Source organism: Tubulanus polymorphus, chromosome 2, assembly GCF_964204645.1.
Source record: "Tubulanus polymorphus chromosome 2, tnTubPoly1.2, whole genome shotgun sequence".
NCBI lineage: Eukaryota > Metazoa > Nemertea > Palaeonemertea > Tubulaniformes > Tubulanidae > Tubulanus > Tubulanus polymorphus.
In genome coordinates, this window is record NC_134026.1 from 31,389,600 (window position 1) to 31,416,408 (window position 26,809).

Consider the following 26,809-nt stretch of genomic DNA (forward strand, 5'->3'; position numbering starts at 1 on the left):
CCAAGCCGAGAGAAAGGTGTCGTTCTGTTTCCTGGACCCCAGACATTCAATCTGAAAGGGATGCGTGGAGGGTTCAAGCTGTGTTTGAAGAGTGAACGCTTCAGATTATGTAGACGGTGACAAGTCTTAACGAGTGTCTGAAGGGTATGGGTGGGCACTATCCTCAGGGTAGTGCCAAGCTGCTGCAGATTGATACATGCATTAATATAATTTAGGAGTAATCAGATTGATAACTGTATCTCTACCGCAGTGAGAATGGTTTGAAGTCATTTTCCTTAGTTAAATACAAATCTTATGGTTGAAAGTGAAATTGTCGTATTATCAAAATATGGATCGATGTAAATTAGCCGGGACCTGCTGGAAATCTGATCGTAATAAACGGTTTACGTCCTAAACACAATCATATTAATGAGGTTCAACTGTCGTCTCGTTTCATTTAATTCACTTCCAGAGAAAAAAGAATCCATGTACAATAGACTTGAAACTCGAATCAATTAAGACAAGGTGATAATTGTCACCTGCAGATAAAAGAATTTCAATGAAATAGTTCAATGTGTTTGGTCCGAGTTGATGTAAGCTTGGAGAATCATTACTCCAAGATAAAAGTAACAAGACTTGAAATGATTCTAGTTAAGAGAGTCCACTGTACATTTAAAGAAAAAATAACACATACAATTTGTAGCGAACAACTGACCACTAGTGATACTGATGTTACAACAACTCGTGGTTAGTAGTTCAATATGTATTGATAAACAATAGTTCAACCAATAATCAAACACCATAAAATCAATGTATTCATCGATATCGCAATCAAACAAGTCAAGAGCAAACCGAGTATCTAGAGTTCAGAGTTTAACATCGTCAGAATGAGATGCAACACGAAAACTATCATTTTAAAGATATGAATGTATTTACAGAAACAACTGAATTCGCCACTTGTAGACTGGTTGCCGATCTCTAATGAAAGATGACGTCACGATATTCCTAGTGTGGCATGCGGGTGATAAGTTAGTTCACATATTCGCCGTCTACAATATCCTTAGAGGCAGCACTTGACGGTTACGTACAATATCCTGATTTTAACTCGCTAGATTTGTAAATGTTATCTCAAATAGATTACGTACATGTATACGATTGAAAACTATATTAAGTATATCAAAAAATCCAAAGCTAGCTAAATTTAAATGTTCCCTTTTTCATATGATTTGTGTTTATCAGAATTAAGTTTACTGGGTGATATTTTCCTTTGAATATTATGCGAACCCTCGTAGAATCTCAAGGCATAAATTAATAATTTCTCATCCCTGGTTCTTTTTGCTGATGTAAAAAAAATATAACAAAACAAAAACACTATGGAATTCATGAAAATGTTTTATTGTACAATATATACAATTGTAACATGGCTGTTGACTAGATATATTTACAGTAATAATCATATAAATAATAAATCAAGAAAGCTGATGAACTGGAGAGTCTTCAGTCCCCAGAGCTGATGAGCTGGAGTCTTCAGGTCCTCAGAGCTGATAAGCCGGAGTCTTCAGGTCCCAGAGCTGATAAGCTGGAGTCTTCAGTCCCCAGAGCTGATGAGCTGGAGTCTTCAGTCCTCAGAGCTGATAAGCTGGAGTCTTCAGGCCCTCAGAGCTGATAAGCCGGAGTCTTCAGGTCCCAGAGCTGATAAGCTGGAGTCTTCAGTCCCCAGAGCTGATGAGCTGGAGTCTTCAGTCCTCAGAGCTGATAAGCTGGAGTCTTCAGGCCCTCAGAGCTGATAAGCTGGAGTCTTCAGGTCTTCAGAGCTGTTGAGCTGGAGTCTTCAAGTCCCAGAGCTGATAAGCTGGAGTCTTCAGTCCCCGGAGCTGATAAGCTGGAGTCTTCAGTCCCCGGAGCTGATGAGCTGGAGTCTTCAGGTCCCAGAGCTGATAAGCTGGAGTCTTCAGGTCCTCAGAGCTGATGAGCTTGAGTCTTCAGGTCCTCAGAGCTGATAAGCCGGAGTCTTCAGGTCCCAGAGCTGATGAGCTGGAGTCTTCAGGTCCTCAGAGCTGTTGAGCTGGAGTCTTCAGGTCCCAGAGCTGATAAGCTGGAGTCTTCAGTCCCCAGAGCTGATAAGCTGGAGTCTTCAGTCCCCAGAGCTGATAAGCTGGAGTCTTCAGTTCCCAGAGCTGATAAGCTGGAGTCTTCAGTTCCCAGAGCTGATGAGCTGGAGTCTTCAGTCCCCAGAGCTGATAAGCTGGAGTCTTCAGTCCCCAGAGCTGATAAGCTGGAGTCTTCAGTTCCCAGAGCTGATAAGCTGGAGTCTTCAGTTCCCAGAGCTGATGAGCTGGAGTCTTCAGGTCCCCGGAGCTGATAAGCCGGAGACTTCAGGTCCCCAGAGTTTCCACCTAGTGTTAATTCAATCAGTTCCTCCACTCACATTCTCCATTATACTCAATGCTTGCTTCATATCTACCAAAAAGATAAATGAACATTGATGATAAATGATGGAAATCTGTGTTGAAAATATTTTGACTTAATCCTAATAGTCATCTAAGGAATAAAACTAGTATTTGTACCCGCAGTATAAACTATAATACTAGTCCTGAAGATGACTAATAGGATAAAGTCTAAACTTTGAATAAACTACACTGATATAGAGGTAAGATATAATGAGGTTGCTGAGATATTTACCATTAAGTAAAAGCCTGAATTTATCATCTGAGGCTGTGAATGATACTGCAGTTTGATTTCCATCAATATCTTTAGTTGTAAGTTGTAATTGTACACAAGGTTTATTTACATCCTACAACATACAACATTACAATCAATCAATATTACAACAATGATAACCGGTAAATGATATTGAAATATTTGTACCTGTAACTCACTGGAACTGATTACGTAATCAACTCTCCAATCAATAGACTCTAAACTACTCACTACAAATACAAAATACAGATATATGTTTGAGAGGGTACCAAGGGAGAGAGGGGTGTCTAGGACAGGGGGAGGGGGTGTCCAGTATAGGGGAGGGGATTTCCATAGTACCGGGGGAGAGGGGAGTCCAGTACAGGGAGAGAGGGCATCCAGTACAGGGGAGAAGGTGTCCAGCAGGGATGGGTGTCCAGTACCGGGGGAGAGGGGAATCCAGTACAGGGAGAGAGGATGTCCAGTACAGGGAGAGAGGGATGTCCAGTACAGGGGGAGAGGGGATGTCCAGTACAGGGGAGGTGTCCAGCAGGGATGGGTGTCCAGTATAGGGGAGGGGATGTCCAGTACAGGGGGAGAGGATGTCCAGTACAGGGGGAGAGGGGATTCCAGTACAGGGGGAGAGGATGTCCAGTACAGGGGGAGAGGGATGTCCAGTACAGGGGGAGAGGATGTCCAGTACAGGGGGAGATGATGTCCAGTACAGGGGAAGGGGGAATCTGAGAACTTACATCGCAAACTTTGAGCCTTGAATTTAGTGTGTAATTTACTGTGGTTATCGCTGTAAGTTTTACACAGTGAAACACTGTGTTCTGAAACAAAACAAACAAACTCTCACAATGTGACGATATAGCGGCTGAGAATATCGAATTAGAGGGGGGTACGTTAACTCTCACAATCTGACGATATAGCGGCTGAGAATATCGTTTTAGAGGGGGTTGATATACGTTACCTTTAGGCAAACCGAGCTGTTGTAATTCATTTGATAGCGTCTCTCCATCCACGCTGTATTTGGTAGCGTTTGATAGTATTAATTCTAAACAGGCTATACTTGCTTTTATATCGCTATTATCTAGAAATATAAACATATCATTAAATAATTACCTCTGCAGCTGCTGCTGCTGCTGCTGCTGGTGCAGGGGCTTGTCACATTTAACAGTGAATGAAGGAAGCCATGATAGTATCTGAGTGCCAGTCTATTCAGGATTATAGGGGGTTAGTCATTGATGTGACCAGCACCTGCTGCTGCTGCAGACAAGTTATCAATTTCTATAATTACCAAATTTCGCATCTGCAGTCAGCTTCTGTACTTTAGCATACTGAAAATGAAATGATTTCGTCTAACAAGGTGAAGAACGACAGTATCACAATGATGAGATCAAATTAATTTTTAGTTTGTCAACAAAGATCAAGTCAAGAAAGAATAAGTCAAAAGGATGAATATAATTACATCAATATTGCTGTGATCTGCCAACATACTCTTCACCACTTGAATACATAGTAATTTCATTTTCACAGACGTCTGAAAATTAGATATAAAGAAATTGTAATTGTGACAACTGTTAAAGAAACTGAAATAGTACAGCAGGGTCAGGGAGGAGGTTAGTTTTACTAGAATTATTACCATTTTAGCGAGAGTACTGATCTCAGCGAGAACCCAGTCAGGGCAATCTAAGTCACCACAAAATCGAAATTTCTGAAATATCATAAATAATTCGTTTTTTATAAACATTTAATGCTTGAATTATAATTGTTGAACACTTAGGAAGTTATTCCACCCACCATCTTGACATTAGCGGTAGCAATATAGTTTATTTTATTGAATTCGATACTGCGCGCGCCATCTATGAAAAGATTCGGTTACAGAAGTATGGAAGTACCCGGTATTTCAAGGACGAAGAGCAATAATTTTGAGTGAGAAATATTTCTTACTTTTTTGGATGCTGCAGGCCCACAAGCCCATGTAAAGGGTTGTATTTAGTATTTCAGAATCATGTATCGAAGTTTATCTCAATGTGGTCAAATGTTACTGAAGGGTTTCACTACAAATCTTCAACAAACCCGAGTAAGTAGTGAAAACTCACTTGCCACAGGTGACACTGACATAACTAACTATTGATTCTAATTCTTGATTTGTTTATTTTTCAATATAGAATACAGTAATAATGAAACGTAAATTTCCTCCACCGTTGTCCAAACTGAATTCTCGCCCTCGGAAACTACGAGCACGGCACAATATTTATGAAATTGTAGAGGTTGCTCATATGAAAAAAACTCCTAAACTCGAAGTGATTTTAACCGATTACGTGGAAGGACACGGTATCCGTGGAGATCGAATACTCGTCGATAGAGTCGTCGCTAGGAGACAGCTCCTTCCAACAGGTCAGGCGGTTTACGCTTCACCGGAGAATATAGCAGAATTTGAACGGGAGTTACGTGTAAGTATTTCAGAACAGTCTATATATTTGATCGAATTCGAAATGGAAACTGATTCGATTGTTGTTGTTTATGAATGAATTGTAGGATCGCGGACCCGATGAGAAATCAGCTAAACTCACTGCTTACTGCATGAAGGTAAGATAACTCCCTCTAGTGGCAGATTTAGGTAAATTGGAAGGTGGGTCCCGAAGTTTAGAGAGGAAATTCTTTTGATTAAGCAGCCACACCTGGTACATGCAAGGTAATGTCCTGGCACTTACTGGAAAGGCAGGGGTCCGGACCCCCAAAAGTTTCCCCTAGATCTATATTTAGTCTACGTTCGACTTGTATCTCCGCAGAACGTCCGCTGTACTATAGCGCCACCTATAGTTTGAGTGGTCAAAGTCAATACTTGACCAAATCTATACAGTGATGGAAAGCCTGTATAATTATCTTCAAAATAACCAATAGTTGTAATGCATGATTTTCAGTAGTTTTCACACTGTATCTGTACTTAATGTTTATATGCAAATTCAATTGGTTAATTAAGCGGTTGTTATTCTGGAACATAAATATGAAGTCACGGTGTCTAGTGGGTTAATCTATCAAACAGACTCTTCTCGGTATTTACTATGGATTCATGTATTTATAGACTATAAGAGAATTACAGACTTTGAAGTTGTTTGTTCCGATGAATAGAAATACAGAATGGACCCTGAGTAAAAAACATATACGAATAGCGTTTCGATATACGGTAAATATATCAATTATTGATACATGAATCGAGAGTATCGACTGTCAGTCTATAACGGATGATATAATGTTTATTTCAGGGTGTTATTGTACCGGAAGAGGCTATCACTTTACCAGAAGATGAAATAACTCATCGATCAGCTGAATTACCGTTTAAAATAGCCGTATCGGTGAATGAATTAGATCCATTTGAAATAGATACAGAAATATTTCTGATAGATAATGACGATATCGAATCTACGGGAAAACATGTTCCAACTGAAATATTCACCGAATCTAGTAATGATTAGACAACAATGAAATCATAGTTCAACGTTTTACAATTAAATATGTGTGTATTTGAAAATTTTGTTGCGTAGAATTTCTGCCGATAATCTCAGAGATATCGGGAATATATCTCAGAGATATCGGGAATATATCTCAGAGATATCAGGAATATATCTCAGAGATATCGGGAATATATCTCAGAGATATCAGGAATATATCTCAGAGATATGAGGAATATATCTCAGAGATATGAGGAATATATCTCAGAGATATCAGGAATATATCTAAGAGATATCAGGAATATATCTCAGAGATATCAGGAATATATCTCAGAGATATCAGGAATATATCTCAGTGATACGAACAGATTTTCTGGTCTCCTGATGTTCGTTTTAACGAGGTTCCACTGTATATAAAACTATCAGTTAAAACAGATTTTCCGTTGCCCTGATGGTTCTTTAGTATAAGACTCAGATCTATGGTTTAAGCGAGGTTCTGCTGTATACAGATTAGAACCATCAACTACCGGTAACAGATTTTCTAGTCCCTCAAAGGTTATCGTACCAAATCACCAAAGTCTATAAGTTGGTATAAGACTGAACCGGCTCAAGATGTCCAAAAAGAGATTGACCCCTAATGGTTGAGGTAGCTGACCCAAAACCATGTGGAGACGAACTGTCTTCAGCTGGGAGCTTATCCGGGACCAGGCTCAACACACAGCTAAGGACCAGTCCATGTGGAAGAAGTTCGTCATGGCCTTGAAGGGATGAAGAGGACTAAGTAAGTGAAGTGAAAGCTCATCGTGATAAGGTTCTGCTGTAGTGAGAGTCAACAGCATAAGGAACTAAACTCAAGCATAAATTTATTAATTTGATTTTATTCATAATTATAATCATTCAACCACATTGAATTACCAAAATCTCTTAACCCAAAATCCTTTAAAGAAAACTTATTATTACATGATATAAGTAAACAGAACTATGGCCCCTCGTCAGTGAATAAATGCCACCACTATCTATATCAAATATGTCACTATTGTGTACTTGATTTTAATCTATATCAACAGAGATTATTGTAACTACTCTGAGTGAACTTTAAAACTATTAAAGTAATCTTGAAAACAAATGAACCAAGATAGCACAGTCTTACAACATTTAAATACCTACTAAAAGTACATTTAAAATATCCTCCAAAAACTGAGGAAGTTTTAATTTTTCAAATTTCATGCATATCACAGTTTATTATTTACAGTCTACGTCTGCTAAACGTCGGGGTCACCTGCGACCTTGAACATCGAAGAATGCATCTTCTTTATAAACTTGGTTGTGAGGTAGATCTAACTGCCTCTCAGCTTCTGATATATCATTGTGAATTTCTGAGATTAAACTTCCTGAAATGATATTTCAATACATGCAATAATCATCATCAGCTTCCCGGTAATGTGGGAATGAATATAGATTGAATTCTTACCTAATGAGTCAAAGCTTTTCTCTGGTCTGATGTAACCGAGCATTACTATTTTCAACGTACATCCATAAAAATCACCATCAAACTTATTAATGATATGAGTTTCCTGAAAAATAGAATTATTGTTTTTTTAATAATTAAACCAGATAACTAATATCACAGCTTGTCACATGAAGCAAGGGTTCAAAATCAAAAACCTAAAACCCATATTTTCAATTTTGGGGATTACAAACTCTCGTGTCTACCGGTCGCTTCTATCAGGTTTATGGACAGTCTAAGAGCGTATTCTGCAGACGCGGATCTAGGGGGCAGCACATGCTGCACGTGCCACCCTCTAGATTTTCCCCCGAAAATTATTACTATGTTTTTTTTGGTGGAAAGAATCGCAAGTGCTTGGGAATTGCATCTGAAGGGGATAATGCCCTTTTAAAATATTGCCTGCCCTTCTGATTTTGTGCTACCCCTAAAATTTTGTCCCGGATCCGCGCCTGTTCTGGTTACAACAGCACCAGAAGAGGATTTCGGAATCGGTAGAGACCAATTGAAACCTCAATACAGTCACCTAGATCCTAGGTTTACGTGGTAAATCTTAGATTTTGGACCCCCAGGTTTATGTGACATGAAATATCAGTAAAACTAACCATTGATCTTTTCTCATTTTTATAAAATGGATTCCACCCGATACTCATCACCATTTTATAGATCGGTCCATCGTCGACAGTCGCCCAGCCGTGATATATTCCACTCTCGATATCATCGGGTAAATTATCAACGACATCTTCCGGGAAATTCGCTACAACAAAAACCAGAATCATGAATTTACATAAATCAATCTATATTTATATAACAGATCTGAGATTGGAATAACTAATAAATAAGATGAAATGTTGATTCAGTGATTGTGATTCAGCTGTCAGTGAATGGATGATGAGTCTGTCTACAGTTTCTCTTCCTCTTGCTCTGTCTGAGACTGAATCTGCTGCTGCTCTGTTGGAATAAAGCTAGAATCCAAACGAATAAAGGACACGTCACTCCTAAATATGAAATTATACAATTCTTAGCTGTCTTACCTGTTGGTATTCCTAATTCTTTGCTTCCCCTTCCAAACCCTTTTACTACCCGTCCCTGGGCAAAATGAGGCAAAGACTGTTGTCTTGAACTGGTAGGAGACATCCTTCCGACACCGGGTGCTCCCTGTAAGTAGAAATCCTCTAATGACGTAACGCCGTCCAGCTGATAATTCGGGTGTTTCCGGATTAGCTTCCGGAATCACCCGAATGCTTGCGCCTTGGTGTCCGTAAATTAAGATTATTCGGGTTATCTATTTTGTATTTTAAACACGGGGAAATGATGACACAAGCGAGTCAGGATATGAGTGATACGGGTTGATGAGGATGAGGGGGTGATGAAGATGAATCAGCTGCTCCGGTCAGGGTCAGGTGCTAGCGATAGTTTCAACCAATCAGAGAGTTCGTTACAAACAGCAATCGACGAGAAGGCGTTTAGCGTTCTACGCCATAAAAACCAAAACATTACTAAATCCAGGTCAAATACTCGGCAATTTGGCAAAGTTTCCTAAAAATCCACGCGTCTTAGAAAAAAGTCTCGAAAGAAAATCAAGTTTTTAAGAAGTTAACATCGCTGAAATAGTGTCGCCTGGCGGATTTATGGGGGAAACTGGACGATGAAAGATGACTATGGTAAGTCAGTGTGTTTACTCTCTGTCGCTCGTTCAGTGGTCGAGGCCCGTGTGCGCGCTACCTCTCTCTATCTCACACTGAATGTCTGTGGTCTATTGAAGTGTTGAATATTTGAGTTGATTGCCTGGCACAGCCTAATTGATCACTAATCAGTGACCCGTGACCACACACTAACCAGCCTGCCAGCCAGGAGTGTGCCTACCTTACAAGTTACACTACACAATAGAGCAGCAATTAGCTACCTCACTGTCACAGTTAGGTGGATAGATGATTCTCCACAGCTAGGTGGATAGATGATTGTCCACAGCTAGGTGGATAGATGATTCTCCACAGCTAGGTGGATAGATGATTCTCCACAGCTAGGTGGATAGATGATTCTCCACAGCTAGGTGGATAGATGATTCTCCACAGCTAGGTGGATAGATGATTCTCCACAGCTAGGTGGATAGATGATTCTCCACAGCTAGGTGGATAGATGATTCTCCACAGCTAGGTGGATAGATGATTCTCCACAGTTCGGTGGATAGATGATTCTCCACAGCTAGGTGGATAGATGATTCTCCACAGCTAGGTGGATAGATGATTCTCCACAGCTAGGTGGATAGATGATTGTCCACAGCTAGGTGGATAGATGATTCTGCACAGCTAGGTGGATAGATGATTCTCCACAGCTAGGTGGATAGATGATTCTGCACAGCTAGGTGGATAGATGATTCTCCACAGCTAGGTGGATAGATGATTCTCCACAGCTAGGTGGATAGATGATTCTCCACAGCTAGGTGGATAGACGATTCTCCACAGCTAGGTGGATAGATGATTCTCCACAGTTCGGTGGATAGATGATTCTCCACAGCTAGGTGGATAGATGATTCTCCACAGTTCGGTGGATAGATGATTCTCCACAGCTAGGTGGATAGATGATTCTCCACAAGGTTTCTCTCCTTATAGTTTCAGGAAGTCTGTTCTGTTTACAGACATCGAATGTTATAGTAAAACAAGCAGCTTTGTTTACTGCTGTTGACAAACATCCCAGCCCCCACTCCTTGAACTTAAATACAATATCAGAGTTCACCTACACCCCCTCCCCCAGTTCACCTACACCCCCCTACACTAAAATATCTAACAACTACAAAACACAACAGAAGAAGTGTTTCCTGCCTGCTGATCATCATAGATGAATCACCTAAATGTCATGCAAGGGCAGATCCAGGATTCATTGAATGGGGAGGACCTGAAATTTATTTGAAAAGGGCAGATTTGGCAACACACGTTTGCTTTAAGAGAAACATAAGACTGAAGGGTTCTGGTGGCACTCCTACTGAAAATTAAGGACAAAATGAACCTTACTGGCTCTTATCAGGCCCATTCGGATTCATTGTTCCTTTTTTTTAAATTTCCTTTGCAACTATATAAATATTCCAGACTGTAAGGAGGGCGCGTTTGAACTTTGAAGGGGCTGGACTAGTCCATCCTCCCTAGTCATGATTTGATAGGCCCTTTTTCATCAGTTAAAGTTTCTTCAAATCTATTTCAACTCACACTATTCATGGTACCACTAGATGGTACTGGTACCACTAGAGATATGGTATTCATGGTACCACTAGAGATATGGTATTCATGGTACCACTAGAGATATGGTATTCATGGTACCACTGGAGATATGGTATTCAGGGTACCACTAGAGATATGGTATTCATGGTACCACTAGAGATATGGTATTCATGGTACCACTAGATGGTATTGGTACCACTAGAGATATGGTATTCATGGTACCACTAGATGCTAGATGGTACCACTAGAGATATGGTATTCATGGTACCACTAGAGATATGGTATTCATGGTACCACTGGAGATATGGTATTCATGGTACCACTAGAGATATGGTATTCATGGTACCACTAGAGATATGGTATTCATGGTACCACTAGATGCTAGATGGTACCACTAGAGATATGGTATTCATGGTACCACTAGATGCTAGATGGTACCACTAGAGATATGGTATTCATGGTACCACTAGAGATATGGTATTCATGGTACCACTAGAGATATGGTATTCATGGTACCACTAGAGATATGGTATTCATGGTACCACTAGATGCTAGATGGTACCACTAGAGATATGGTATTCATGGTACCACTAGAGATATGGTATTCATGGTACCACTAGATGCTAGATGGTACCACTAGAGATATGGTATTCATGGTACCACTGGAGATATGGTATTCATGGTACCACTAGAGATATGGTATTCATGGTACCATTAATTCTATTTCTGATTCAGTTTTTATGTTGAGGTCTCTATGATTCTGACTGATTCATCAGTTTATGTTTAGGTCCCTGGATTGAAACTATTTTTCTAAATTTCTAGTAACTTCTCAATTATGAAATCAATAAATCAGTAGTGTGTGACACCCCCTCAAACTGCTGCTGGTAGCAGTGATGTTCGTATTGTCCTCTCAATTGTCACTTGTTTATGAATGAACAGAATGACGTAATGTATACAGCGTCAACATCAGTTTTAATGTGGGTTGTTTGTTATATCAGTTAACTCATACAGACACAGATACAGTTATTTATAAAACTCTCTCGTCTAGAGAGAGAGAGAGAGAGAGGGAATATCACTGAGCTTACCGCTGAGTGAGGTCATTTAACGGTCATAGTTAAACCACTGGTCAGTGGTATATAAACCGGTCAGTCAGTATATATATATATATAAAGCAATGATGCAACCAAATTTCTGGCATCATCAATCGGCTCCGGCTCCGGCTTCTGCTTCTTGTTCTATGGATTACTTTCAGAATGTGGTTCGTATTCTGCTGAATGTCGTATTCATTGTTGTTTAGTTAACGTGTAACTGTGTTAAAAAAATTACGGATATTCTGGCAGATTTTTTAATAGCTCCCTATTCAGGTCATTTATATTTGATTCAATTATGGATTCTTTATCTTTGTTTACTTTGTTGAATTTCGGGTTTTAAAAAGAAATCATATTTCTGGATAGAACTGGAGTAGGTCAACTTAAATACGTAAATCGGCCCCTATCATCCAATACCCTAAGTTTTCCATGTAAATTTTCAACCCCTGATTAGAAGATGTTTGATCATTGTATTGATTAAGATAGTGTTCTGTTATTCATTAGCCCTGATTTAATCTGCCTGTGAGACAATATCAAGATCTCATTAAGCATTTGATGAAAAATCAAATGAAATTTTTTATGATGAAATTTATTAAATGTTGAGACTAACATCAGGTGATAGACCAGAAATAGAACAACAGCGTTTAAACTCATCATTGTACGCCTATATATGTCAGTGTCTATTGTATTGTTGGTCTAGTCTAGTCACTGGTGCTAGTTGGTCATCTAGTCTAGTTACTGGTGCTAGTTGGTCATCTAGTCTAGTCTCTGGTGCTAGTTGGTCATCTAGTCTAGTCTCTGGTGCTAGTTGGTCATCTAGTCTAGTCTCTGGTGCTAGTTGGTCATCTAGTTCATCTAGTCTAGTCTCTGGTGCTAGTTGGTAATCTATTCTAGTTACTGGTGCTAGTTGGTCATCTAGTCTAGTTACTGGTGCTAGTTGGTCATCTAGTCTAGTTACTAGTGCTAGTAAGTCGTTTAGTCTCTGTAGTTGTCTCTAGTCTCTTGTCCAGTCTCTAGTCTAGTCTGTATTGTTGATGTTAGTGTTTATTGTTGTTATTTTCAGGATGAATTTCATCCCTTCATTGAGGCGTTATTACCTCACGTGAAGGCGTTCTCGTATACCTGGTTTAACTTACAAGCCGCTAAACGTAAATACTTCAAGAAACATGAAAAACGTATGTCAATGGAAGAGGAGAGACATGTCAAAGAGGAATTGTTGGTAAGTACTTATACTTCCCTCTAGTGACTGACTGCTTATACTCCCCTTTAGTGACTGAATCCAGTGGGTTCTATCAATACTCTCCTCTGAATCCAGTGGGTTCTATCATTACTCTCCTCTGAATCCAGTGGGTTCTATCATTACTCTCCTCTGAATCCAGTGGGTTCTAACATTACTCTCTGAATCCAGTGGGTTCTAACATTACTCTCTGAATCCAGTGGGTTCTATCATTACTCTCCTCTGAATCCAGTGGGTTCTATCATTACTCTCCTCTGAATCCAGTGGGTTCTAACATTACTCTCTGAATCCAGTGGGTTCTATCATTACTCTCCTCTGAATCCAGTGGGTTCTAACATTACTCTCCTCTGAATCCAGTGGGTTCTATCACTACTCTCCTCTGAATCCAGTGGGTTCTATCACTACTCTCCTCTCATTTCTCCTTTTTCACTAGATATGAAATATTGATAACAATTCCTAGAAATCTACAATGTTTGACCTTACATTGACCTTTACTAATTAAATCTACACTGTCTCGTTATACATCAATATTTATGATAGTAGTTCTAGGAATTCTGAGACGTGAGACAGAGACGTGAGATCTATTCTCAATAACACATCCAATTTCAACATTCTCAACAGCAGCATTCATATAAACACAAAGACAAATAGTGACTGCTTAAGAGAGTTGAGACTTTTCAACTCAATTCTAAGAGAGTTATGACTTTTCAACTCAATTCTAAGAGAGTTTGTGACTTCTAAACTAAACTGTTCCAATAGGTTCTCATATCTTGATAAATGGCAATTTTACTGAGTTTGGCTCCAATTGAACTGTTTTTGGCATCACTAAACTTTTGAATCATTGAACTTAAACTTTTCCATCATGAGATTTTAATAGAAAATTTATAATGTATAGAAATTCAAAATTAAATGCGGACATTGTCTGGAAATATGAGATGAAACTGATGTATGTAGGGAGTATGTGGGGTGTATGTAGGGAGTATGTAGGTGTTTCTGAATCGTTTATATATAGATATTTATTTTCTTGCCTACAGATATTTATTTAATAGTTTAAAGGAGTTATGTTGTATTGATTTAAAGATGTCAGTTTTCACTGAAATCGATATGAAACCCGTCTGCTTGCAGACCTCGAGACTAAACCCTCCGGCTAAATCATCAACCTTTATAGATATATTTAAATATGATTTCACGTCACTTTGAAACTTGATAAAAAGATTTGAAGGGACAGTAAATTCAGGGCCTTGAAGGTTCAATTCTTCCTATCACAGTTCATTCTGCCATCTTGAATAAATACATGGTTACAGTAAATCTTGCCTTACTCAGATGCGGCCGAAAAATACTAAATCATTTTTGTTAATTCCTAACAAATTTTTCTATCCTTTACTTGGACTTCGCTGACCTCCGACCAATTTTACTGGACAACTTAGTTCGAGTTAGGCGAGGTTTAGGCCTATACTAGCGAAGTAAGGCGCCTCTAGATCGGTTGTCAATCGTTCTAAATTACACCAAAACGAGAATTGTTTAAAACCGAGTGTTTACCCCTCAGTGCGACGTATGATTTACCCACCTCAACCTCCACACTGTGTTTACCCCTCAATGCGATGTATGATTAACCCACCTCAACCTCAACACTGTGTTTACCCCTCAGTGCGACGTATGATTAACCCACCTCAACCTCAACACTGTGTTTACCCCTCAGTGCAAGGTATGATTAACCCACCTCAACCTCCACACTGTGTTTACCCCTCAGTGCAACGTATGATTAACCCACCTCAACCTCCACACTGTGTTTACCCCTCAGTGCAACGTATGGTTAACCCACCTCAACCTTCACACTGTGTTTACCCCCCAGTGCAACGTATGGTTAACCCACCTCAACCTCAACACTGTGTTTACCCCTCAGTGCGACGTATGGTTAACCCACCTCAACCTTCACACTGTGTTTACCCCCCAGTGCAACGTATGGTTAACCCACCTCAACCTCAACACTGTGTTTACCCCTCAGTGCAACGTATGGTTAACCCACCTCAACCTTCACACTGTGTTTACCCCCCAGTGCAACGTATGGTTAACCCACCTCAACCTCAACACTGTGTTTACCCCTCAGTGCGACGTATGATTAACCCACCTCAACCTCAACACTGTGTTTACCCCTCAGTGCAAGGTATGATTAACCCACCTCAACCTCCACACTGTGTTTACCCCTCAGTGCAACGTATGATTAACCCACCTCAACCTCCACACTGTGTTTACCCCCCAGTGCAACGTATGGTTAACCCACCCCAACCTCCACACTGTGTTTACCCCTCAATGCGATGTATGATTAACCCACCTCAACCTCAACACTGTGTTTATCCCTCAGTGCAACGTATGATTAACCCACCTCAACCTCCACACTGTGTTTACCCCCCAGTGCAACGTATGGTTAACCCACCCCAACCTCCACACTGTGTTTACCCCTCAGTGCGACGTATGATTAACCCACCTCAACCTCAACACTGTGTTTACCCCTCAGTGCAACCTCAGTCTCTTTCACTCTAACTATAGTTAAATCGTATTTACTTATATTTTTCAGAATGAAAAACTCGAGATAAAACAGAAATGGGCTTCGAGATTATTAGCGAAACTACGTAAAGATATCTGTCAGGAATATCGAGAGGATTTCGTAATGAGTTTAACCGGTAAACGCGCTCCAGTTTGTGTATTGAGTAATCCGGATCAGAAAGGAAAAATGAGACGTATCGATTGTTTAAGACAGGCTGATAAAGTGTGGAGATTAGATTTAGTGATGGTGATATTGTTTAAAGCGATCCCTCTCGAGAGTACGGACGGTGAACGTTTAGAGAAATCATCGCATTGTTTAAACCCTGCGTTATGCGTTAATCCTCATCATATAAGCGTATCGGTCAGAGAATTAGATTTGTATTTAGCTAATTTTATTCATACTTATGGTAAGTTTTATTTTTCATTCTGCTGAATCCAATCCCACAGATTTCGTAAAGATTATTTCACTCATTGTAAATGAACTGATTTTAACTCTGATTCATAATTGTGGAACTGATTCCTGAGTTCTGAGTTGTTAACTCATACTCATAACTGTGGAACTGATTCCTGAGTTCAGAGTTGTTAACTCATACTCATAACTGTGGAACTGAGTCCTGAGTTCAGAGTTGTTAACTCATACTCATAACTGTGGAACTGAGTCCTGAGTTCAGAGTTGTTAACTCATACTCATAACTGTGGAACTGAGTCCTGAGTTCAGAGTTGTTAACTCATACTCATAACTGTGGAACTGATTCCTGAGTTCACAGTTAACTCATACTCATAACTGTGGAACTGATTCCTGAGTTCAGAGTTGTTAACTCATACTCATAACTGTGGAACTGAGTCCTGAGTTCAGAGTTGTTAACTCATACTCATAACTGTGGAACTGATTCCTGAGTTCAGAGTTGTTAACTCATACTCATAACTGTGGAACTGAGTCCTGAGTTCAGAGTTGTTAACTCATACTCATAACTGTGGAACTGAGTCCTGAGTTCAGAGTTGTTAACTCATACTCATAACTGTGGAACTGATTCCTGAGTTCACAGTTAACTCATACTCATAACTGTGGAACTGAGTCCTGAGTTCAGAGTTGTTAATTATAGATTTTGATTGTTATTTTTAGTACCTAGAGATTTCACATGCAATGAGTTGCCAAATACAACAACAGTAGAAGAAGAAGGTAAGACCTGACTATTGGATGGTGTGGGGATTGTTCGGAATCCCGCCTCGGGGTCAGATTGGGGATCTCGAGGTCTGGATAGAACCCTGCTTCGGGGTCAGATTGGGGATCTGGAGGTCTGGATAGACCCAAACCCTACCTCGGGGGTCAGATTGGGGATCTCGAGGTCTGGATAGAACCCTGCCTCGGGGGTCAGATTGGGGATCTCGAGGTCTGGATAGAACCCTGCTTCGGGGTCAGATTGGGGATCTGGAGGTCTGGATAGACCCAAACCCTACCTCGGGGGTCAGATTGGGGATCTCGAGGTCTGGATAGAACCCTGCCTCGGGGGTCAGATTGGGGATCTCGAGGTCTGGATAGACCCAAACCCTACCTCGGGGGGAGGGGGGCTCTCCTCCATCCGTATATATTGATACATTTCGGGTTGAAAATCAAATATACTTTATAAATAAGGTTAATGTAGTAATAACGCGGACACGCGTAGATTGTTTCCTACATTGAATACCTACTAATAGATTACTGAATGAATGAATGAATGAATGAATGAATAAATGAATGAATGAATGAATGAATGAATGAATGAATGAATGAATGAATGAATTTCCCTTTAGTTCATATTCATTCATATTCCACGTGTAATAAATTATAATCAGTCAAATCTTCTATGGTTTGAACTATCTATAACCTTCCTGTCAGTCACACCTCCCCCTCCTGTCACACCTCCCCCTCCCCTCCTGTCACACCTCCCCTCCCCTCCTGTCATACCTCCCCCTCCTGTCATACCTCCCCCTCCTGTCATACCTCCCCCTCCCCTCCTGTCACACCTCCCCCTCCCCTCCTGTCACACCTCTCCCCTCCTGTCATACCTCCCCTCCTGTCACACCTCCCCCTCCCCTCCTGTCTTCAGAATTCAAGTATTTGCTGTTTCTGTTGCAGATTCGAGATTCGAAGTGACCTTCGAGTCAGTGAAGGTCACATCGATGACAAAAATGACGAGAAAATGTCAAATGTAATAAATTGATTTTATCAGCCCTCGAGCACTCGCATTCTCAACATTGTTTTTCCTGTTGTTGAGGAGGAAATTTTTGAATGAATAATTTTTGTGTAGTTGTGTAGTTGTTGGGTAAACATTGATTAGCGATCAGGTTCCACCCACTCCCTGTAGGCGGCTCTGAATGTCATGTCGTATTGATTTCTCATATTTGAATGGTACTTCAAATAAATATTTATCCGATTTCAATGATATTATTATACAGAGTACAGTTGAGAAACTAGAGTCTAAACACTGCTGCTGCTGCTGCTGCTGCTGCTACTGCTGCTGCTGCTGCTGCTGCTGCTGCTGTTTTATATTTACATATTCGAAGAGTCTATTATTGATTTTGACTGACTGTAACAAATAATGCTGTTTCATCCTCAAACTAAATAGTCACTCCCCTCTCTTACTTTCCTCCCTCCCTATCCCTCTCCTGCCTCCATCCTCCTAATTTCTCTACTCTCTCCCCCTCCCCTGCTACTTTCCTGCTCCCCTTCCCTGGCTACGTCCCCCCTCCCTACATGCCCCCACTCTAGCCTCCTCTATGCTGTATTGTCACGGTTTGATATATTTTTAGGTATAGTTGGCAGGGAAAATGTTGCAGCTACTGGTGTTTTTTCGGCTAAAGAACTTCTAAGCGTGACTCAAAGTAAATGAAATATAATATATTCAATGATTTAATAACATTCTATCTGTGATCACGATGATTTAAAATCCTATCTTTCTGTGATCACGATGATTTAACATCCTATCTATCTGTGATCACGATGGGTTAACATCCTGTCTGTGATCACGATGGGTTAACAACCTGTCTGTGATCACGATGATTTAACATCCTATCTATCTGTGATCACGATGGGTTAACATCCTGTCTGTGATCACGATGGTTTAACATCCTGTCTGAGATCACGATGGTTTAACAACCTGTCTGTGATCACGATGGGTTAACATCCTGTCTGAGATCACGATGATTTAACATCCTATCTGTGATCACGATGGGTTAACATCCTGTCTGAGATCACGATGGTTTAACAACCTGTCTGTGATCACGATGGGTTAACATCCTGTCTGAGATCACGATGGTTTAACATCCTATCTGTGATCATGATGGTTTAACATTCTATCTGTGATCACGATGGTTTAAAATCCTATCTTTCTGTGATCACGATGATTTAACATCCTATCTGTGATCACGATGGGTTAACATCCTGTCTGAGATCACGATGGTTTAACAACCTGTCTGTGATCACGATGGGTTAACATCCTGTCTGAGATCACGATGATTTAACATCCTATCTGTGATCACGATGGGTTAACATCCTGTCTGAGATCACGATGGTTTAACAACCTGTCTGTGATCACGATGGGTTAACATCCTGTCTGAGATCACGATGGTTTAACATCCTATCTGTGATCATGATGGTTTAACATTCTATCTGTGATCACGATGGTTTAAAATCCTATCTTTCTGTGATCACGATGATTTAACATCCTATCTGTGATCACGATGGGTTAACATCCTGTCTGAGATCACGATGGTTTAACAACCTGTCTGTGATCACGATGGGTTAACATCCTGTCTGAGATCACGATGATTTAACATCCTATCTGTGATCACGATGGGTTAACATCCTGTCTGAGATCACGATGGTTTAACAACCTGTCTGTGATCACGATGGGTTAACATTCTATCTGTGATCACGATGATTTAACATCCTATCTGTGATCACGATGATTTAACATCCTGTCTGAGATCACGATGGTTTAACATCCTATCTGTGATCATGATGGTTTAACATTCTATCTGTGATCACGATGGTTTAAAATCCTATCTTTCTGTGATCACGATGATTTAACATCCTATCTGTGATCACGATGGGTTAACATCCTGTCTGAGATCACGATGGTTTAACAACCTGTCTGTGATCACGATGGGTTAACATCCTGTCTGAGATCACGATGGTTTAACATCCTATCTGTGATCACGATGGTTTAACATCCTATCTGTGATCACGATGGTTTAACATTCTATCTGTGATCACGATGGGTTAACATCCTATCTATCTGTGATCACGATGGTTTAACAACCTATCTGTGATCACGATGGTTTAACATCCTATCTGTGATCACGATGATTTAACATCCTATCTGTGATCACGATGGGTTAACATCCTATCTATCTGTGATCACGATGGTTTAACATCCTATCTATCTGTGATCACGATGATTATTCTAATTTCAGCGTCACTGATCGCACCACAGAATGGAAACTCATTATGCACGTCTTTCATTAAAGTAGAAGGTCCTAGTTACTACGACAACTACGGGAGTGGCGATCAGAGTATCGTTGGTAACCGTGTCGACCAACAACAATCGTCTCAAACGATACAATCTGCTGCTACGGTAACCAGCCCGAAATCAACCAATCGACACAAACGATTCAAACGCACTCATTTAGCTTCAGGTTCTTCAGTTGATGAAGAGATAGATGGCGTTGGAGTAGACGAGCAGCAGCAGCAGACGGGTTATTACTCCACTAAATCATCTCAGTCTTCCTCTACACAGTGGCCTCAAGAACCAAACTTAGATCATACAGGTATAGTGAATATAGAGGGCGCTTTTATCTGCTGTATTATACAGGGATCTGGGGCTGGTTTTATAGACTGGTTATATCTGGGGCCAGTTCCACAGTCGAGACTTAAGTCCAAAAGTGAGCTTTAGTCTTAAGATTGGCATTAAGTTGTTAGATTGGCTATATAACTAACATGGTCTTAGACTGGGCTTAAGTCTAAGCCATGACTATGGGGCTAACTCCATTTTGATTGAGTTAGCCCCGGGTTTAAGACAATACCTGTCTCTAAAATTGGCCCCAGTATTATAGAGGGCTGTGTTTAATCTGCTATGTATCGTAGATGGCTGTGTTTAATCTGTTTGAAGAGGGCTGTGTTTAATCTGTTTTAATCGTAAGATGGCTGTGTTTAATCTGTTTGAAGAGGGCAGTGTATAGAGTTGTATATTTAATGTTATTTATAGGTGGTATGTCACATAGTCCAGCTATGCATTCTCCACACTTGATTCATACAGCTACAGGAACCGGAACAGGAGCTATAACGGCTTCTATTGTTGTAAAACAGGATCCGTCTGTTGTAGGATTCAGTTCGGTACAACGTCCAACGCACGTACCGACACCTCCGCAAAATCTGACTGTTATACAACAAACTAGTTTACCTCCGAGACCTAGTTCACAGACTTCTCCTAATATAGGTACGTCCCTTTCCTCTTCTCCTAATATAGGTATGTCCCTTTCCTCTTCTCCTAATATAGGTACGTCCCTTTCCTCTTCTCCTAATATAGGTACGTCCCTTTCCTCTTCTCCTAATATAGGTACGTCCCTTTCCTCTTCTCCTAATATAGGTACGTCCCTTTCCTCTTCTCCTAATATAGGTACGTCCCTTTCCTTTACGAGAAAATCTGGAAGTTTATCACTGTGACCCTCTCTCAATCTGACCCCTCTGACTGTGACCTCTCCCTCTCCCAATCTGACTCCTACCCCTCTCTCAATCTAACCCTCTCTCTCACTATGGCCCCCTCCCCCTCTCAATATGACCCCCCTCTTCCAATCTGACCCCTCTCAATCTGACTCCTACCCCTCTCCTATTCTGACCCCTCTCAATCTGACCCCTCCCCCTCTCAATTTGACCTCTCTCAATCTGAACATCTCTCTTGCTATGACCTCCTCCCCTCGCAATCTAACCCACTCTCAATCTGACTCCTCGCCCAATCTGACCCATCCCTCTCTCAATCTGACCCATCCCTCTCAATCTGTCCCATCCCTCTCAATCTGACCCATCCCTCTCTCAATCTGACCCATCCCTCTCAATCTGTCCCATCCCTCTCAATCTGACCCATCCCTCTCTCAATCTTACTCCTCCCACTCTCAATCTGACCCCTTTCTCACAGTGACCCCCTCTCCCTCTATATATAACATTATATATTAAGAGAGTGATAATATCTCGTAAGCTTTATATCAATTTGACCTTTTGAATAAAACAACTGATTCTCAACTAGACAGTGAGATATCATTTCAATTTTCGATATTTTCAGGTCCGTCTGCTTCTAGTTCTCAACTATCGATCAATCAACAAGCTACCCCTGGTGGCGGCGAGCTATTGAAAAGTCCGTTGAAGTATCAGCAACAGCCGGGTGGAGATACTTTATCAGATTTTGTGACGTTAGTTTGTCGCGAGGCTCAGATCGCTCAAAACCAAAACAACAGTGAAAACAATGTGAGTAAAATACATTAACATCAGAGGGAGCCACCTGTGTCAATTTTACATCCATCCCACTGAATGTCAGCCTCCTTCGTTCAAATATCTGCTGCTGCCTCTGAGTTTGAGTTACACTAAAATGAAGCGTAAAACTTATTACTTTTCATCGTTTGATAATTATTTGATTTTTGTAATGTGTCACTCAACTCGGGATCCAGTTCCACGGTTTTGAGTTAGAGTTAACTGTGAACTCAGGATCCAGTTCCACGGTTTTGAGCTAGAGTTAACTGTGAACTGTGGATCCAGTTCCACAGTTGTGATTTAGAGTTAACTGTGAACTCAAGATCCAGTTCCACAGTAGAAAGTTAAGGACTCAGGACCCTGTAAAACATTGATGTTGTGCTGTTAGTTTGAGATTATAATTGTAAGTTATTTATTTATTTGTGTTCACAGTCGTCGTTTCTGCCAGTGAAGAAATATTGGTCGTCCGTAAGTTCAGAAATTTTCTAATGATAATAATTGATTAAGCCTGAAATCTGTATTGTGCTAACACAAACGAGTTAAATTAACGTGCTTACGATATTTAAAAAAAAGTAGGCCTACAGGAAATTAATTAGACCTTGTGAAACTAGAAGCAGCTATTGTGTTCTTCAAACTCTGACGGATCTCAACTAATTCTTAAACAGATTGAAGATAAGCTGAATAACTTGAAAGAAAATACATTATTTTTAAATGTTAAACGTGAAACAGGACCGAAATCGGTATAAGATTAATGATTATTTTGTAGAGTGGTCAGACTTCCGGCCCGTCGACACCGACGTTGAAAAGTCCTACGAAACTACCTCAGTTTTTTATCCCGGGAATGTTACCGCCTCCACCGCCCCCTCCGTCTGTCGCCCGTCCTGTCGCTGTGTTAAAAACATCTAACGGTGACGTTGTTTTAGGCGGTAATAGTTCTCCTCCTGTTTCTATATCAACCGCTACATCCAGTAAGTATTCATAAAATAACGAGTTTAATTATTGCATCTCAGGGGGCGCTGCAGTTGCTCAAACATTGGTTACAGTTAACTAGTGGATAGTTGTTACTATGGTATTTATCCGCCTGTTATTATAAACCAACCTTTTAGCAACTGCAGCCCTAGTAGCTCGTTAATGAATTAATTGATAAATAACCTCGTTACAGGTGGAGCATCTGCGGCAAGCGGGGGAGGTCTAGCTACAAATAGTCCGACAAACCGTGGAATTATGTCCAGTCCGTTCTCCTTACTTCAAGGTCGTCCGGAGCACGCGTTTCATCATATACATCCGCAACCACCACAGGTATACTCCACCAGGGGGCAGCACACACTATTACACCCACTACGGGGCAGAAGTATGTCTATTTCATCCAGTAGGGGGCAGCACTATATAGTATTTCTCTTTCTATTCTAGATATTTACATACCCCAGTATTAGCCCTGTGAACGCTATCAGTGGAGTAATTAACTCCACCAGGGGGCAGCACACACTATTACACCCACTACGGGGCAGTAGTATGTCTATTTCATCCAGTAGGGGGCAGCACTATATAGTATTTCTCTTTGTATTCTAGATGTTTACGTACCCCAGTATTAGCCCTGTGAACGCTATCAGCGGAGTAATTAACTCCACCAGGGGGCAGCACACACTATTACACCCACTACGGGGCAGTAGTATGTCTATTTCATCCAGTAGAGGGCAGCACTATATAGTATTTCTCTTTGTATTCTAGATGTTTACGTATCCCAGTATTAGCCCTGTGAACGCTATCAGCGGAGTAATTAACTCCACCAGGGGGCAGCACACACTATTACACCCACTACGGGGCAGTAGTATGTCTATTTCATCCAGTAGGGGGCAGCACTATATAGTATTTCTCTTTGTATTCTAGATGTTTACGTACCCCAGTATTAGCCCTGTGAACGCTATCAGCGGAGTAATTAACTCCACCAGGGGGCAGCACACACTATTACACCCACTACGGGGCAGTAGTATGTCTATTTCATCCAGTAGAGGGCAGCACTATATAGTATTTCTCTTTGTATTCTAGATGTTTACATACCCCAGTATTAGCCCTGTGAACGCTATCAGTGGAGTAATTAACTCCACCAGGGGGCAGCGCACACTATTACACCCACTACGGGGCAGTAGTATTTCATCCAGTAGAGGGCAGCACTATATAGTATTTCTCTTTGTATTCTAGATGTTTACGTACCCCAGTATTAGCCCTGTGAACGCTATCAGTGGAGTAATTAGTCCAACAACTATCACACTACTAGCATCTCCAGTGGCTACACCTCGGAGCACTCCCAGATCAACTCCTATTCCGCGATGGACGACTCCACTAGTACTCGACGACGGAAGTTTAGATTATAACATGATGGCGAGTTTAATACCGACTCAGATGTTGGGCGATGATCACGAAGCTTTATCTGAAGGTCGAATGCTCGGGACGTTCTTAGGTAAAGTATAAATAAATAATAAGATAAAAACCCACTATTTACAGATAAAAAGAATTTAAAAACAAGAATTTATTTATTCAATTTAAAATATATATGAGACACGACGTTTCGATCTCACCCTAGAGATCATCGTCAGGTGTCTTTTATATATTTTAGATTGAATGAATAAATTCTTTCTATCTGTAAATAGTGGGTTTTTATCTTATTATCCGTTCATTGCACGTTTGAGTGCGGTTATCATTCTATAAATAAATGAATTGATGCTGTGAATGCAGTCATACTCTCATTGAATTGTTATATAGACAATTAGGACTCAATTAGAAAGACGAATTCAGTTATGTAACTGTTCTAACGCAACTGTGCAACTGGATCCATGTGACTGTCACATGGACCCAGTTGCACAATTGCGAGTTACAGTTAACTCTCAGTGGAATTCTAACTCACAACTGTGGAACTGAGTTTGTATTTCTAATAATGAGGTATTGAACGCCATCTAGTGTGTGAGAGCGGTACCGCAGTAATTGAGGTGATGTGATTTGTTTTTATTTTTCAGAGAGATTTTTAAACCCGATGGGAAATCAGGATTCAGTTGATACCGGAGGAGGAGGAGGTCATCATCACTTCTCGATATCAACATCGAGACCTTTATCACAAAACCTGACGACTTCTACAAATACAGACTCATCACCCGAACATAAACCATCTTGAGTAGTATCAGCGCCGCCTAGTGGTCAGTGTGTGAGGTAACTGTGATTTATCGAGCGCCAGTCAGTTCTCCATTATCACCGTTGTCTTTCCTTTTCGAGCGATTTTGTAAATAAACGTTGAGGTATATCGTTATTACTACAATCATCACCATGGTTACACACAGCGGTGGATCGCGTGTATATTGTAGATGATTGTTTGAATATAGATGGAGTTAGTGTCCGATCTAGCGAGACCGGAGTGAAATTGTTTTAATTGTTAGGTTGTTAGCGAGGAGAGCGAGAGAGTCGGGTCCCTTTGACTCTAGATTTTTATTACCGATTTATTGAAAACTATGCAAAAAGAATTCTGCTGTTTCATACTGGGTCCACGTACATACACATACACATTGACATACATATACACAAAGACATACACATTGACATACACAGACATACACACCTAGACATACATATTGACATACACACCTGGACATACATATTGACATACACACCTAGACATACATATTGACATACACACCTAGACATACACATTGACATACACACCTAGACATACATATTGACATACACACCTAGACATACATATTGACATACACACCTAGACATACACATTGACATACACACCTAGACATACATATTGACATACACACCTAGACATACATATTGACATACACCTAGACAAACACATTGACATACATATACACAAAGACATACACATTGACATACACAGACATACACACCTAGACATACATATTGACATACACACCTAGACATACATATTGACATACACACCTAGACATACATATTGACATACACACCTAGACATACATATTGACATACACACCTAGACATACATATTGACATACACACCTAGACATACATATTGACATACACACTTAGACAAATGTACACAAACTTCAGAAAGAGATGCATAGATTCATGAAATAGCCACTGGCAAGTGAGTGAGCGATGTGATGTAATATATGTAGTTGTTGTTGCTAGGATTAAGAGACTGTGATATGTATATGATGTATTTGTACAACGGTTTAATGTAATTAACATATTTTTGAATTGTATTTATTTCGATGGAATAATTCTATACATTCAGTTTATTGAGGAGGTATAGAGAGAGGTAGAGGAGGGAGAGGAGGTAGAGGAGGGAGGTCTGATGGAGGTTTGGGTCGAATCATCCCATGGTTTTTCGGAATAAGATAGAAAGCCATAATGAGGCAAATAAGAAGGGTAATGTTAGATGATAAAGAGTGGTATAGGGAGGTTTAATAGAGAGGTATAAGAAGTTAAGAGATGGTTACATTGATTTCTATAAACCCTGTATATACGTGTAATGCTATAGTTTTCAATACTCTTGCATTTTGTGTAAAAACTAGTTTTTTATACAGAAAATATCTCGATAACTGGATATTTATCTCGATAACTGGAT

The 26,809-nt window shown here is 40.4% G+C and overlaps 4 protein-coding genes across 4 annotated transcripts; 2 read left to right on the forward strand and 2 right to left on the reverse strand.

The window, feature by feature from the left end:
• Window positions 1-1,405: 1,405 nt before the first annotated feature.
• Window positions 1,406-4,472, reverse strand: LOC141898853 (COMM domain-containing protein 4-like). The gene is made up of 9 exons (XM_074784984.1): window positions 4,462-4,472; window positions 4,304-4,375; window positions 4,130-4,201; window positions 3,959-3,998; window positions 3,632-3,751; window positions 3,411-3,491; window positions 2,848-2,909; window positions 2,662-2,773; window positions 1,406-2,439 (listed from the first exon to the last, which is right to left on the reverse strand). The coding sequence occupies exons 1-9, from the start codon at window positions 4,462-4,464 to the stop codon at window positions 2,387-2,389; spliced, it is 615 nt and encodes a 204-aa protein (XP_074641085.1). The 5' UTR covers window positions 4,465-4,472; the 3' UTR covers window positions 1,406-2,386.
• Window positions 4,473-4,539: 67 nt separating this feature from the next.
• LOC141900274 (large ribosomal subunit protein bL9m-like) lies at window positions 4,540-6,179 on the forward strand. The gene is made up of 5 exons (XM_074787080.1): window positions 4,540-4,744; window positions 4,833-5,117; window positions 5,203-5,253; window positions 5,750-5,851; window positions 5,931-6,179. Exons 1-5 carry the CDS (start codon window positions 4,673-4,675, stop codon window positions 6,138-6,140), a joined length of 720 nt encoding a protein of 239 aa, XP_074643181.1. The 5' UTR covers window positions 4,540-4,672; the 3' UTR covers window positions 6,141-6,179.
• Window positions 6,180-7,020: 841 nt separating this feature from the next.
• LOC141899803 (riboflavin kinase-like) lies at window positions 7,021-8,959 on the reverse strand. The gene is made up of 4 exons (XM_074786338.1): window positions 8,655-8,959; window positions 8,226-8,377; window positions 7,588-7,690; window positions 7,021-7,507 (listed from the first exon to the last, which is right to left on the reverse strand). The coding sequence occupies exons 1-4, from the start codon at window positions 8,755-8,757 to the stop codon at window positions 7,392-7,394; spliced, it is 474 nt and encodes a 157-aa protein (XP_074642439.1). The 5' UTR covers window positions 8,758-8,959; the 3' UTR covers window positions 7,021-7,391.
• A 3,049-nt stretch (window positions 8,960-12,008) lies between these two features.
• Window positions 12,009-26,255, forward strand: LOC141898872 (uncharacterized). Its single transcript, XM_074785011.1, has 13 exons — window positions 12,009-12,093; window positions 12,987-13,142; window positions 15,736-16,111; window positions 16,828-16,884; window positions 18,495-18,566; window positions 20,160-20,513; window positions 20,951-21,181; window positions 22,022-22,203; window positions 22,639-22,674; window positions 22,973-23,174; window positions 23,369-23,505; window positions 24,406-24,664; window positions 25,218-26,255. Exons 1-13 carry the CDS (start codon window positions 12,010-12,012, stop codon window positions 25,370-25,372), a joined length of 2,301 nt encoding a protein of 766 aa, XP_074641112.1. The 5' UTR covers window position 12,009; the 3' UTR covers window positions 25,373-26,255.
• The last annotated feature ends 554 nt before the right edge of the window (window positions 26,256-26,809 follow it).